This window comes from Saccopteryx bilineata, chromosome X (assembly GCF_036850765.1).
Source record: "Saccopteryx bilineata isolate mSacBil1 chromosome X, mSacBil1_pri_phased_curated, whole genome shotgun sequence".
In the NCBI taxonomy this organism is placed as follows: Eukaryota; Metazoa; Chordata; class Mammalia; order Chiroptera; family Emballonuridae; genus Saccopteryx; species Saccopteryx bilineata.
This window is the reverse complement of record NC_089502.1, coordinates 75,739,212-75,754,872: the sequence shown is the minus strand read 5'-3', so window position 1 is coordinate 75,754,872 and position 15,661 is coordinate 75,739,212. Positions and strand designations below refer to the sequence as shown.

Sequence of the window (15,661 nt, the reverse complement as noted above, 5' to 3'; positions counted from 1 at the left end):
GTAGCACAGTATTTTGGAGATGAAACTGCAAACAGAATGAGCTGACAGCAACTCAACTGGATGATAGTAGCCAACTGCAAAGAAGAAATCAACATGTAATTGACCAAATAGACTATATGAGCAACAAGTTAAGCTTCCCTTCTGGGAGACAGAGCTTTGGATGTGAATCCTCTGCTTTTTTTTTTTTTTCTTCTTCTTTTTTTCTGAAGCTGGAAATGGGGAGAGACAGTCAGACAGACTCCCGCGTGCGCCCGACCGGGATCCACCTGGCACGCCCACCAGGGGCGACGCTCTGCCCACCAGGGGGCGATGCTCTGCCCCTCCGGGGCGTCGCTCTGCAGTGACCAGAGCCACTCCAGCGCCTGGGGCAGAGGCCAAGGAGCCATCCCCAGTGCCTGGGCCATCTTTGCTCCAATGGAGCCTTGGCTGCGGGAGGGGAAGAGAGAGACAGAGAGGAAGGAGGGGGGGGTGGAGAAGCAAATGGGCACCTCTCCTATGTGCCCTGGCCGGGAATTGAACTCGGGTCCCCCGCATGCCAGGCCGACACTCTACCGTTGAGCCAACCGGCCAGGGCCTTTCTTCTTTTTTTTTAAAGATGTTATTTTTTGATTTTAGAGAGCGGAGAAAAGCGGTAGGGGAGGAGCAGGAATCATCAACTAGTAGTTGCTTCTAGTATGTGCTTTTGACCAAACAATTCTAAGGTTTTGAACCAGTGACCTTAATGTTCCAGGTTGATGCTCCATCCTCTGCACCACCCCAGGTCAGGCAATATTTGCTGCATTAAGCACCCCAAGCTGCAGATCCCTTGAATTCACTAACAGGACACCCCTGTAGAGGCATCTGAGCCTCAGAGAGGAAAGTGCCTGCATAGAACATCTGCTTCAGAGCAGACATCCAGAATCTGATCACTTGCCACTATCCTGACTGCCAACAATCTGGCTTGAGTTACCATCATCTCTCACATGCAGTACTCTGCTAACCCCTCAAAAGTCTCGTTTTTTCCTAGCCTTTTGCAACCACAAACTAATCCTGTCTCTTCTCTTTTCAAAACCCGACAAAGGCTGATCATTTCAGTTAGTCTAAAAGGACTAGGCCTTATAATATCTTGCCCCGCCACCCTCTCTGACCTCAACTCTTTAATTTTTGTCATTAACTTGGCTCAAGTCCCCTGCTCTTCAAAAACTGCCAGGCACAGCCCATCTTAGACCTGTGCATTGGCGTGCTCTCTGCAAGGAACACCCCCTTCCCCTGGTCTGTGGAGTAGGCATTCTCTCTGCAGGAAATCCCCCTCCCCCGGTCTATGCTTTGGCTGTGCTCTCTGCTTGAACCATTCACAGTCCAGAAAGCCACATGGCTACCTTCCTCATCTCATCTCAGTTCTCAGTTGCCATCTTTTCAGTGCATCCTTCTTTGACCATTCTTTCTAAAATTGTAAAGCCTGCTCTCCCTACCCCATCCCTCCCCACCTCCAACATTCTGGATCCTCTTCACTCCGTTCCAGCTACTTTTCTTTTTCCATAGCACTTATCACTTTATAACCCACTAGATAATCTGTTAATGAACTTTTATCATCCCTCGTGCCCTACCAGAATGTAAACCTCATAGAAGCATGACTTTTTCTGTGTGTCAGAGACAGAGAGAGGGACAGGTAGGGACAGACAGACAGGAAGGGAGAGAAATGAGAAGCATCAATTCTTCGTTGTGGCACCTTAGTTGTTCATTGATTACTTTCTCATCTGTGCCTTGACTGGGGGCTACAGTAGATGGAGTGACCCCTTGCTCAAGCCAGCGACCTTGAGCTCAAGCTGGTGAGCCTTGCTCAAACCACATGAGCCCTCATTCAAGCTGGTGACCTCAAAGTCTCAAACCTGGGTCCTCCGCGTCCCAGTCTGATGCTCTATCCACTGCACCACTGCCTGGTCAGGCAGCATGACTTTTAAAGTTCGTTTTGCTCACTAATCTAACCCAGGTGCCTGGCACAGTACTGGCCATGTACTGTGCCCCCAGCAGCTCTGTGTTGCATTCACAGATCCTTCTTGCCATTCACATGTTTGTCTACTTGGCCTGCAGCACACACCTGGCTGGATTGAGGAGCTTTCACAATTACACATCCCCACGGCACACAGATACGTGCCTGGTATGCCACCTATTGACATGGATCTATGAGCATGTACTGACAACTGGGCACATATTTACCTTTGTGCACAAATATGCTCATGTATGTGCAAGGAGAAACCACATTTTTAAAATTTATTTTTACTATGACTTTGAGGGACCTATTTTTATTTCAAAATTTAATTGTAAAATATTTCAAGCCTATAGAAAAGTTGAAAGAGTTATATAGTAAACACGCACTACCTAGATTGTGCAGATACTTTGTTATATGCAGTTGTCATGCATCTATTCGTCAACATATCACTCAATTCATCTATCAATTCTTTTCACACTTAAACACTTCAGCACTGAGTTCAATATTTGTTTACTTTTTAGGTAAATTTACACGCAGAGAAACATACAGATCTTAATTGTATATTTGCTGAGTTTTGACAATGAATTTTTTACCTGTATATCTCAAAGCTCTGTCAACATAGAGAACATTGTTGTCTCCCTGAAAATTTACATCCTGCCCCTTTTTACTGCACTCTCAGCAGAGGCAATCAGTGCTTTGACTTTATTATTTTTTTATAAAGGATGAAATTTAAAATATATTTATTAATTTTAGAGAGATAGGAAGAGAGAGAGAGAGAGAGAGAGAGAGAGAGAGAGAGAGAGAAACATTGATATGTTACTATGTGTGCCCTGACTGGGGATTGAACCCACAACCTTGGTGTATTGGGATGACACTCTAGCCAACTAAGCTGTCTGGCTAGGGTTGACATTTTTAAAAATTATAGATTAGTTTTAACTGTTCTAGAATTTCATGTATACAGAATAATTTGATAAGTACTCACATTTGTTTATCCATTCAATAAAAAATTTATTTAGTACCTACTATACACTTATAGACTAGATCTGATGGTTTTTCATGGAAGGAAGTCAATTCTGGACTAACCAGAAGGTTGGCCTGTGAGTTCTTTCTTCCCCTCCAATCACATTGTCATTGAAAGACCACAGGTAGCTGTGTTACCAAACTCAAGGAGTTTGTGGCTTGGAGTGCTCTATACAAAAAGGAAAAGTGGTTGTCACAAGGTAGTTTTATTTACTTCTATCAAGTAAAGGAAGAAGGGGATTCATATCCAAAGTTCTGTATCCCTGAAGGCCAAGCCATCTTTGCAGTTGGTTACTTTCATCGGTTGAGTTCCTGTCAGTTCATCTTGTTATAGCTTCATCTACAAAATACTATGGTACATTTTAACATTTAGCTAGAGGTAAGAATTTGAGGTGCTCAGACTTTAAGACTCGTTTTATCTGGGCCTCAGAAGGAAATGCTATGCATGTCCTGGGCTCCTCCTTGCTCTCCTCCCCTGGGTATGAAGGCCTCACATCAGGTCCACCCCCACTCCTACTCACTTCCCACACCAGAGCTTCATCCACACCTTTCTATGCAGGTGTGCCAGAGAGTATCATAATCTCATCCCAGGTCATGTGCTAGTGGGTAAAAGTGCAGCTGGTTAGAGAGCAGAGAGGAACTAGACAAGCAGAGGCATCATGATGTCCTATGATCTTGTGAAGGGGTGGAGATGGGACATGAGGGCGTGGAGAGTAGCCTGGGCTGGGAGAAGAAAGCATGAAGAGAAGAAACACTGCTGGCCCCTGAGCATTCAGGACTAGACAGTGGAACAGCACTCACCTGGATCCACTGAAACCCTGGGCATAATGCTCCTGCCCTCTAAGAAGGACCTCAAGACTGCCCTGGAGGTCTTTGCTGTTTTCCAGTGGGCCCTCAGTATCTTCCTTTTCAGTGAGTCTTTAGTGTTTAGTAGCGTGACCAACTGTTCGGGTTTGCTTGAGACTGAGAGGTTTCAGGGTTTAGCAGGCCTTTTGATGCTAAAATCTGGGCGGTCCCCAGCACAACGAAATGGTTGGTCACCCTGGCCAGTAGCCTGACATACCTGGGCACGGTACTCGTGGGCTCTGTGAGTGCACATGTGGGTATGTATGTGTGTGTGTATGGGTTTATGCCTGTACGCACATAGCAGAGAGAGCTTTGTTTCAGATGTGCATGTTGAAACTTCCTTGGTCTACACTGGGGCACAGAAGGCATATCTTGGGAAAATGGGAAGTAGTTCCACTGATGCTAGCCAAGGAAAAGGGCTTAGTTGCAGCCTGAATATCTTGAGCAGACCATTGGTGGGAGACAATTATTGTAGTGACAAAGGGAGGCTGTGAAAACCTCTGGTGTGGGAGAATTCATCCATCTATCCACCCACTTTTCCCACCATCTCCACCACAAACTCTTTGTGAAAGTGAGTTATATGCTGGTTGTTTTGTTCTAAGTGTTGAAGCAAACCACTGCTGTAGGAGGGGGGCCTGGGAAATCCTCATTTGTCAGGTGGTTTAGGCGAGCACTGGCTTGATGCAGGGTAGGTCTGCAAGCCAGGAGCTTGTTGTTGACTAGGAAGAATGGGCTAGGGGACAGGGTGTAGGGCTTACAGGCCTGCCTGAGGCAGGCACCAGGACCCTCCAATGTTGAAAAGAGCAGTATTAATCTAAGAATGACAGGAAATCAGAGCTGGAAGAGATCAGGAGAAAGAAATTCATATGTGTACTTGCTGTGCTCCAGGTACGTTCATATCGATTATTTCATCTTTGTCTCATGCCAACTTTATGAAGTAGAAGCTATTGTTATGTATAATACTACATCCTAATGGTTCTGCACTTGTAGTAATAGCTAACACTCACACAATATTAGCTAACATGTATTTCACCTCTTTCCAAGAAGCCTCTGTTTTAAGCACCTTATGTGCCTGATAATCTTCATTGTATAGCTGAGGAAGCTGAGGTTTATGTAGTTAGTGTAAGTGGTCTGGTGAAGACCACACAGCTTGATTTCATGCTAAGAAGTGGAGGAATTGGCTTGGGACTTGAGCCCACAAGAGCCTGATTCAAGCTATGGATTTCTCTCTTTACCTCCTGCCCCATCTCACTCACTGCTGATTAGGACGTCGGGCACGGACATGTCCTTGAAACACTAGTTAGAACAGAGAAGAAGGAGGAATCCAGGTCTTCTGCATCCTGAGAGGCAAAAAGGGCTAGCTCAGGATGGCATCTTTCTGAGGAGAAGGGCCCCAGCTGGGCTTCTGCACTCTCCCTCAATTTGGCACAGGCCTTGGGGACATTACCTTCAGTAAAAGCTGAGTCCCCATCTGGGTGGAGTGGTGGCTATTTTTGTTTATCCTTCCAGTTACTGGTTCTCAAAAATATTGAATATAAGGTGAATCTACCAGAACTGGTCTTTTCAGAGATGGACTGCTCTACCACCTGGTTTTTCAAATGGGCTGTGGCTTTGGCGTTTGGTGCTACTATTCTTTGGGAAGAGCAGCCTCCGTGTCTAGATTGGGGCTTTTTCCCTTTGCTCAACAAGCCTGCTTTCTCCTTTCTCCTTGGCTCCAGGCTTCTCAGAAACCAGAGGCAGCATACTTATGGCACCTGCAACCCATTCCTGCCTGTAGAGTCTGCACTGAACCAGAAGCTTAGGTCATTGGGTTTTGTTCTATTGTCTTTCTTGAGTTCTTGCCCTGTGCTCACACTTGGCTCATTACCACCCTCTCCCCTCCCCTTACTGCCCCTGTGTTCTCACAGGAAAGCAGTGTCCCCAAAGCCTATAAGCTGACACTGTGTTGTGGAAAGCATCATCATTTATTGAAGGCCAACCTTGGCCAGGCTCCAAAGAGGGAAGGAGTTGGAGCCTCTAGGCTGGTATGTGTCCTTCCAAAATCCAGTCCCAAATCTTGCTTCTCAGAGGTAACCACTGTTAACTATTTGTGTGCATGTGTGTGTTTTTAGCCAGAAATTATGGATACACACAGACAGACAGACACACACATACACACACACACACACACACACACACACTCATAGCCAAGAGGCAGTAAAATATGGATGTAAAAAACAATCTCTGGAGCCAGAGTGCCTGTTTTCAAATCCCAGCTCTATTACTCACTGTCTGTGCCTGTTTAGCAAGTTCCATTTCCTTTCTGCATCCTGTTTTCTTCATTTGTAAAATGTGGTGTGGTAACAAATTAACCTTGAAATCTCAGTAGCTTAACCCAGCAAATATTTATTTCTTGTTCATATAATCATCCAACACAGTTTGGTGGGAGTCTCTGTTCTCTGTGAATGCTAATGTTCAGGTTTATGTAAGCCCCACCAAACTGTGATGTTGTAAAATGTAGCTTTAGAGAGAGATTCCCATCCCACAGCAGGGGAAGAGAAAAAAATGGAGAGCTCACGTGCACAGGCAACCAGAAGTGATTGGTAAACAATGAGTTGTAGCCTTATTTTGCATGTCCTTATCTATGAGTCAGGTTGAGTATCTTTTCATGTATTTATTAGAAATTAGTATTGCTTTTCCTGTTAGCTGCCCATGTGACCTTTGCCCATTTCTCTGTTGAATTTGAGTTCCCTCTTGAAGGACAAATAAGAACTAGGTGAAGAAAGAAGAGTGTTCAGGGCAGAGTGTGGGCAGCATATGATAGGATAGGGTGCGGGGAGAGCATAAAGCATTCAAGGAGCTGCCAGTGGTAAGTGGATGAGGGGTGAGAGGCACAGAACTGATGCTCCATACATATTAAATGAATGAATGAATAAATGAATGAACGAATTGGAGAGAGAAGAAAGAGGAGACTGGAGAAACAGGCAGAGGAAAGATTGTACAGGGCGTTGTAGACCATGAAAAAGAGTTTGGACTGTTTCCCGAGGGCCATGTGGAACCATGATAAGGTTTGGCACAAGGCAATGACAGAAAATTTATGTTTTTAGGGATTACTGTAACTTTGTGTAGCAAACTGATGACAAGAAGAGTCTGTTGAAATATCTCAGGTGAAAGGTAGTGGTGATTTTGGCCAGACCAGTAGTAATCAGGGTAGAGAGAAGAAAAAAGAAGGGGAGATTTATCTGACCAGTATTGGCACAGTGGACAAACCATTAACCTGGGACACAGAGGACCCATATGTGAAACCCCAAGGTCACTGGCTTAGTACGAGCTCACCCAGCTTGAGCTCAGGCTCACCAGCTTGAGCATGGGGTTGTCACCTTGAACATGGGATCATCAACTTGAAGCCCAAAGTTGCTGTATTGAGCCCAAGATCACTGTCTTGAGCAAGGGGTCGCTGGCTTATCTGGATCCCCCCAATCAAGGCATGTATGAGACGCAATCAAGGAACAACTAAAGTGACACAACCACGAGTTGATGCGTTTCATCTTCCTCCCTTCTTTTCTGTTTCTCTCTTGCAAAAAATAAAATAAAATAATAAAATTGTTTAAAAAAAAGAAGAGGAGAGATCCAAGAAATTGGAGTAGAATTAATAAGACTTGATGCACTGAAGATGTGGAAGAAAGGTAGGAGGCAAGACTGAGTATCCCAGTGTGAGCTAGCAGAGGAGCCAGAGGAGCAGAGGAGGGTGAAGAAGGAGAGTGGCTGAAAGGGAAATGAGTTGGGGAGTCTCCATTTGAGTTTGACTTTGCATGTACACAGAGGCAGTGTGGAACAGATGAACTCTCAGCCTGGGCCCCTACAGATGCAAGTTCCAGTGCTCTCCCCACCCTCACTAGCTCACATGGGGCTGATGGGTAACACAGTGTCTTCGGGCCCTCCGAGCACTTCACCTTAGAAATTTCTGAGTGGAATTGCATCCATTTGGACCCTAAAGGCCTTAAGTCAGGGGTCCCCAAACTTTTTACACAGGGGGCCAGTTCACTGTCCCTCAGACCATTGGAGGGCTGGACTATATAAAAATAAAAAACTATGAACAAATCCCTATGTACACTGCACATATCTTATTTTAAAGTAAAAAAACAAAATGGGAACAAATACGATATTTAAAACAAAGAACAAGTAAATTTAAATCAACAAACTGACCAGTATTTCAATGGGAACTATGCTCCTCTCACTGACCACCAATGAAAGAGGTGCCCCTTCCGGAAGGGCGGCGGGGGCCAGATCAATGGCTTCAGGGGGCCACATGCAGCCCCTGGGCCGTAGTTTGGGGACCCCTGCCTTAAGTGAAGACCCTTACCATAAGTCTGTATTGTAATTCACTTTGGCAGACGAGGAAACTGAAGTTCAGTGACTTGTCAGTGATCATACTCATGGTAAGTGGCAGATCCCTATTCATGTCACCACAGGGCACTGTGTGTGAGGCCACACAGCTTCACAAGATGTCTCCAGCACTCTCTGTGGTCAACCAAAGCCTAAGAAAAATAAGGTGGGCTTGTCTGTACTAGATTCATGCCTCCCTTTATTTCTCAAAAAAGTCAAATAGTAGCCCTGGTCGGTTGGCTCAACTGTAGAGCGTCAGCCCAGTGTGTGGAAGTCCTGGGTTTGATTCCTGGCCAGAGCACATAGGAGAAGTGCCCTTCTGCTTCTTCACCCTTTTCCTTCTCCTTTCTCTCCATCTGTCTCTTCCCCTCCCACAGCCAAGGCTCCATTGGAGCAAAGCTGGCCCAGGTGCTGAGGACGTCTCCATGGCTTCTGCCTCAGGTGCTAGAATGGCTCCTGTCACAACAGAGCAACACCCCAGATGGGCAGACCATCACCCCCTGGTGGGCATGCCAGGTCGGGCACATGAGTCTCTCTCTCTGCCCCCCAGCACTTCTCACTTTGGAAAAATACAAAAAAAAAAAGTCAAATAGTTTTATAAGGAGTGTATAAAAAGCCTAAACTGCTGCCCTTTTGTCCTCTTGCTTTAGAAACGTTCCCCAGAGGCAGCAATTTTTAAACTTTGTTAGCTCTTTTTTTTTCTGGAATTTACCTCTATATATCTTACTATTTAAAATTTCAAAATATCACTACTTTCTGATTTAACATACTAGCTCTGTGGTATGAAGACAATAAGTTGGCTCTGTGCACTAGTGCTGGGATTTCCTCTGACCCCACCCTCCCCAGGTTGTTAGAGCACAGGTTTCAGTTCAATGCCTAACTGGGACTAGGAAACATTATCTGGAATTGAGCTATTTAATACAGTAAGATGATTTTTCTTTCTTTGCAACTCTTTTTCTTACAGAACTCATAATTGCTTTAATACTTCTTTAGTTATCTGTTAGATATGTATTAGTTATCACTATCTCTCTATAATTTCCAGGCATGTTGATCTCTCATATGTGCAAACACATTAGGAATCTCTAAGTCCACCTCCCTCCCCTGCAACTTTGAATTTCCTTGAAGATATCACTGTTGGAGTCTAGCACCCTCCTGTTACAATCTTCTCTCATGCACAGCTGCCGTCTCCAGGGCTTCTGAGGCACCATGGATGCACAATTTAGAAAGGTGTTCTCTCTTAAAGTTATTCAAGTGTTGTGTCAGCACTTCCCTGACCTGCCTGGGAGTGTTTCCTTAAAGCAGTGGTTCTCAAAGTGTGCGCCATGGTGCACTGGGGTGCCCTAGAAGATTTCCAGATGCACCTTATGGTATTCCAGAGAAATATGTGCCTGTTGGGGACCAAAAAACCAACAGGATTTTTGGAGTTTAGATTTTGGGGGACAGAGGTGTGGGGAATTGGCTGTAAGCTGACAGTCTGCTCAACCTCCCACCTCACTTGCCTGATTAGGTTGCAAAAGGCTGTTAAGCTGTGGTGCTGGATTGTTTACACTACCCCCCATGTTCCCCAGAAAGACTGGAGGCAAGTTTCTTCTATCCTTTGTTTGGTGTCAAGTTAAGATGATATGTATGTGGGGGTTTTCTGTACTCAACACAATTGAGTAAAAAGAGAGGAATTCTTCAATGTATTGATGAAGAAATTAGAGTTTGCCTTTCAAATATATGCCCAAACATTGAAGAAGTCGCTAGGACACATCAGGCTCATGTTTCTCATATACACAAGAATGAAAAAACTTAACACATTTGTGCTGGGACCTGCCGAATTTACTAAATCTTACTAAGAATGTATCTATATATATAAAAAGATAACTTTTTTGTTTTTTTTTATTTTTTAACCCTTCTTTTTTATGAATTCTAAAAAGCATAACTCAAAACACGTAACATAAAAATGTTTTTTAATGTCAGAGTAAATTTAATTTTGTCGTATTTATTTCATTTAATTACCATAATTAAAGCACACTTGGACTTTATATTTTTTCTTTAATATTTGAATTAATTATTATAACATATTTCTCAGAAATTTGTATATAGTGCGCCTACAATTATTTGTAGGACTTTAAATGCACCCCGACTTCAAAAACTTTGAGAACCACTGCTTAAAGCTTGTGTCTTCGGTGCCTTTACCGTAGCCTGGCTGTTTTTACTTCTGTTCTTAGTTGGGTTCCTTTTCTCCTGAATCCCATGCTTTCCCCTTATCTTAGTTTACTCCCTAATTTTGGTGGAGCACATCGTCCAGGTGGAGTTTCCTGAGAAAGGGACATGGGAGACAAGCTATGTGAGATTGTATGATGGACCTTGTCTTTATTCTACTTCATACATGGTTAAGAATTGGGCTGCAAAAAAATTTTTTTTTAATAAAAGATTTGGGCTGCATATAGAATATCTTAACTGCATCTAGTGCAAGTATCTGAGTCTAGGTTTTCTTTGGTTCAATTTTTCAGAGAGTAATCTTTCCATTGTTCAGTTGTACATGCCTGTGTGTGTGTGTGTGTGTGTGTGTGTGTGTGCATGTGTGTGTATCTGGGGGTCCTGGGGTTCTAACTGCTTCTCTGATGGACTTTCAATCAAGTACTTTGTCTTTCACCTGCTTTTTGTGACACCTGGTGGCTCCAAATTCTGAGTCTTTCCCGGATTCTCCAGTGCAAACTGGTTTGCTTGCTCTTGTAGGCATTGCCCTGGTGAACGATTCAGCTTTCCTTTTGTAAGTCAGTCACCCCTCCTTCATCCACTCTCCAATGTGCAAACATTCTGCTGATATCTTCAATCCACCACTGGTATTTCTTTCATTCTCCTTCTCCCTGTGGAACTATATCTTTTAAAACATTCTTATGGTAATTTTCATGAGGCTCCAGTGAAGAGTCAAGATAAAAACTATGTTTAATCTCCCACATTCAATTAGAAGTGTTTTCTGTCTTTTCTCACCTTTATTTTGACCCACTTTTTTTTCTCACACAGTCTTATTCACAGCTGTCTAAAAACCGAGCCCAGTAATAATTGTGAGTGTGGCTCCTTATGAGTCATCTCCACTAAGTCTGTCCTAATAATCTTCTTTGTGCTTAACACAACCTAAAAGTTTATTCTATCCTAGTTTGTGTTGTTTTTTTTTGTTTTTTTTTTGTTTTATGTTTGCCATCATGTGTACTACCTGGCTGAAGGTGGGTCATCTCTTCTTTTGGAATTCCCTCCACTGATGCATCACAGACATGTGGACAAGAAAGTGGTAGTTGGAGGAAAACTGTCTCTGGCTCTGTTTTACCAGGACTCCCACCTCTGGTGGCCAGATCAGTGTGACCCTCCAACTGCACATCAGCCATTGAATGTAGCTCAGAACAGTGCTGGGGCAGGTCCTGGGGAGTAGAGGGCTTACTACATGGAGCATGGCTAGAGAAGAAAACACCATGCTTTCTAGACCTGAAACAGGTTTCCAAGGCCAAAGAGAAGGTGGGGGGCTGGAGATGTGAGTACATGGGCCCTGTGCTAGGGTGAGGATGTGAAAGTGCTATGTGGGTATGAATGAGAGAGCATGTGACCTTGGGTTGGACAGAACCCCATAGGATGGGCAAGTGTGGAGGATTGCTAACAATTCACTAACTCTGGCCTGGCCTTTCTCTAGTAACCGGTGTGATCTTTGTCAACCTCTACCTGCTGGTGTTCACACCATACTGGCCTGTCACTGTGCTCACTCTCATCTGGCTGGCTTTTGACTGGAAGACCCCTGAGCGAGGTAAGGGCCTTGCTGGGGCTGTGCTGCCACCTGACACAAGCTCTTTCCTCTTCTCTTCCTATGATCTTGAGATGCTCTGACCAATTCCTAGGTACCCCTTCAGCCTGTATCTCCCTGAGCTAGAGAAGCTGGGGGAAGTAGTCTTTTCAAGGTGCTAGAGAGTTCCAGATCAGAAGTATAGTAGGTTAGGAGATGGGCAGCTAGTGAAGCAGAAAGCTACGCCTGCCTGACATTGGCCCTGACCTACCATAGCCCATTTTGGTTGTCACTTAAGAGGCCAGGAAGTGGTCCTGGCTGGTTAGCTCAGTGAGTTAGATTGTCTTCCTGTAACACCAAGGTTGTGGGTTCAATCCCTGGTCAGGGCACATATGGGAAGTGACCAGTAAAGGCACAAACACACCTAAGTAGAACAACAAATGAATGCTTCTCTCTCTCTCTTAAATCAGTCAGTAATAATAATAAAAAGAGGACAGGAAGCAGCAGGGGGTGTGAGTACCATGCAGCAGGACCAAAAGGGCCCTAAAGAAGACAATGAGGGTTGTCAAAGCTTGGCTACATTGGCTCTGTTTTCAGGTGGCCGCCGGTTTACCTGTGTGAGGCGTTGGTGCCTGTGGAAACAGTACTGTGATTATTTCCCACTCAAGGTGAGCAGCCCCATGCCCCCACTTGGGCTCCAGGCCCAGCCCTAATTCCAGTGCTAGCTGTTGGGTCGGTGTGGGGGTTAGGAGCATCATTCACATTGAGGCCCATGTAAATGATGACCCCTGGAATTGTGCATACCCAACCTGCATGGCCAGACCTAGAAACCCTTTCCCTTCCAGGTCTTTGGCCAGAACAAGAGTCCTCTTCTCTTGTCTAGTCATACCCTTTCTGATTCCTCTCTCCTGCACAGCTTTTGAAGACTCATGACATCTCTCCCAGTCACAACTACATCCTTGTCTGCCACCCTCATGGGGTCATGTCCCATTCATGGTTTGGAAACTTTGCCACAGAGGCTTCAGGCTTCTCCAAGATTTTTCCAGGCCTCACCCCTTATGTGCTTACAGTAGGAGCCTTTTTCTGGGTACCTTTCTTCAGAGACTATGTCATGTCTACAGGTGAGTTGGATCTTAGGACATAAAGCCAAAATAAAAATGGCTACCTGAGGAAGGAGGGTTGGGGGAATGGGTGAGAGTGAGGCCAACCTAGTGATCCCCTCTGTCTTAAAAAGCTTCCCTAGGCTCACCTGCCTGAGATGAGGCTCTCTTTCTGTGAAGAGGCAGGGAGGAAAGCCAGGAGATTGGGGCAGTAACTAATGACCTTTGGATTTTTCTGCCTGCCAGGGATCTGCTCTGTGAGCCAATCTTCCATGGACTATCTCCTCTCCCAGAAGGGCACAGGCAAATTGCTAATTGTGGTAGTTGGTGGCCTACCTGAGATAAAATACAGCTTGCCAGGATCAACTACCTTGTACTTGAAGAGCCGGACTGGGTTTGTACGCAAGGCCCTCCAGCATGGGTAAGGAAGTTCTGGCCCAGACTAGCGAGGTGGGGGGGGGGGGTCCAAAAGCCCAGAAGGAAAAGAAGAAGGAATTTTGTAGAAATTAACTCTAAACAAGGAGAGGGAAAGCTCCTTCCCTGTTGGAGTAGAGCCTGGGCCAGTCCTGGAGGCATTACTGCTTCTGAGGAAAGGTTTGAGTGCCAGTCCTGAGCCCGATGTCCCTCACAGTAAAATCTCATCTGGGCCAGTCCTTTTATGAAAAGGAACTGGCTGCAACCCCATCTCAGAGAAAGCCAACATTGTCGTGTGAGTTAAAATGAAGAAAGTTAAACAAAATGTTCCTTGAGTTTTATCTTCCCATGTTTCAGACCTGTTGGTGCACAGGAGGGCTGGGACTTGCTTCCTGTAGTTTGCTGCTACTTTGCCCACACAGGAAGTCTGGTGGAGAACATGGGGCCCTTACCCAGCTAAGTTAGGGGCCGAGGAGCCTTTAGGTAGACCCAGAGACCACTTCGGTCAGCACGTCTGGCTTTCAACAGGGTCCCTACTTCTCTGCTCATCAAAGGACATGCTTTCCTCTACAGGGTGGCTCTAATTCCTGCCTATGTCTTTGGAGAGACAGAACTCTACAATCAGTACATTTTCACTCCTGGGGGCTTGGTCAATCGCTTTCAGAAGTTGTTCCGGAGTCTGACACACATTTACCCTTGTGCTTTTTATGGGCGTGGCTTCACTAAGAAATCCTGGGGCCTTCTGCCCTACGCTCGGCCTGTCACCACCATTGGTGAGTGAGCCCTTCTCTGGCAGCCTTGCCTAGGACATAGATCCAGTTCTGAGACTGAGCTTCAGCTTTATCTACATCCAGAGGTGGGGAGGCTGGCCAGGATGGGTGGTGTTGGGGCAGTAGGATGGTGGTAACATGGGCTTGAGGGCTGAGGTCCATTCGGAGGAGTGAGCTGTTCTGATGCTTCTCTTTTCTTTGTCTGTTTCCTCTGGCAGTTGGGGAGCCTCTGCCAGTGCCCAAGATTGAGAAGCCGAGCCAGGAGGTGGTGGACAAATACCATGCACTCTATCTAGAAGCCCTGCATAAACTGTTTGACCAGCACAAGACCAAATTTGGCTTCTCACTTACTCAGGAGCTGGTGATAGTTTGACAGCCTCTCAGCACAGGAAGACTATGGGGCTCCTGCTCTTAATTCGGCCAGTCCTCAATGTAAGAAGAGACTGTCCACTTGGTTGTTTTCTAAACCCTAATTCCTCTTTCATTTCTCTCCTCCTTCCAGTTCTTCTCTGCCAAGAGGCGGATTAAGGTCAGTTGAGGCCCCGGGTGCCGAAGAAAATACTGGGCCCTTTACATTAGAAAAAGGTGTCAAGTTGAGGTTTTGCGGCACCCTTCAGAATTTGGGGCCCAGGGTGCATGGCCAGTGTGCCTGCCATTAAATCCACCTCTGTCTCTGCCCTTTCCTTCAGACTACAAAGGAGACAGTCTCAAGAAACAAGGAAGGTCCTGGGGCGGTGCCCTTTAGGCTCCCTCCCAGTGCCATTCACCAGCACCGAGGAAACAATGCACAGAATAAAAAGACCATCTTCCAATGCTGTTTGTGCTCTATCTAGTATGTTTGAGGGCCTAGGACCCCCACTCATCTTTCTATAGCTCTCAAGTAGCTGCATCTCCTGGCATCGAGACTTTTGTAGGAGTGGGTGCCTTGGGATCCAGTGGGCCTTGAGGCTCCATCACGTTCAAGCCAAGCAATCAGTCACCTCTGAGTCTCAGTTTCCTCATCTGTAAAATAGGACTGATGATCCCTCATCTGCTTGCCTCAAAGGCTGTTAGGAAGATCAAATGATATTAAGTGTGACTGAACTTTGCAAATTGGGAGAGCTATATAAAATTATTCTTCTGTAACCATTTTGCCCATTTCCTATCCCTTAGCAAAAATGCCTTAAATTCAGCATCTCGGTGTTTAAAAGAAAGTATCGTGTGGGATCTTGTCAGCAGTGCTTTGAAAATTTAAGTAATCAATACCCTTTGCCACCCTTGGTTTCTGCTTCATAATGTTATAATAGAATGGATCAGGCCCAGGCCTAATTTCCTGTCTTTCCCTTAGCAACTAGCTTATCCTTCTTGGCTTTCTATCTCTGCCCTTTGTCAGTCACTCATCTTGCTTAAGATGGAAGTGAGGCACCTGGCTTCTGGCCAC

General features: G+C 45.4%; 1 protein-coding gene across 1 annotated transcript; it reads left to right on the top strand.

The window, feature by feature from the left end:
- The first annotated feature begins 3,816 nt into the window (after positions 1-3,816).
- Positions 3,817-14,614, top strand: AWAT2 (acyl-CoA wax alcohol acyltransferase 2). The gene is made up of 7 exons (XM_066250212.1): positions 3,817-3,901; positions 11,871-11,981; positions 12,555-12,625; positions 12,874-13,078; positions 13,304-13,478; positions 14,045-14,244; positions 14,460-14,614. Exons 1-7 carry the CDS (start codon positions 3,817-3,819, stop codon positions 14,612-14,614), a joined length of 1,002 nt encoding a protein of 333 aa, XP_066106309.1.
- The last annotated feature ends 1,047 nt before the right edge of the window (positions 14,615-15,661 follow it).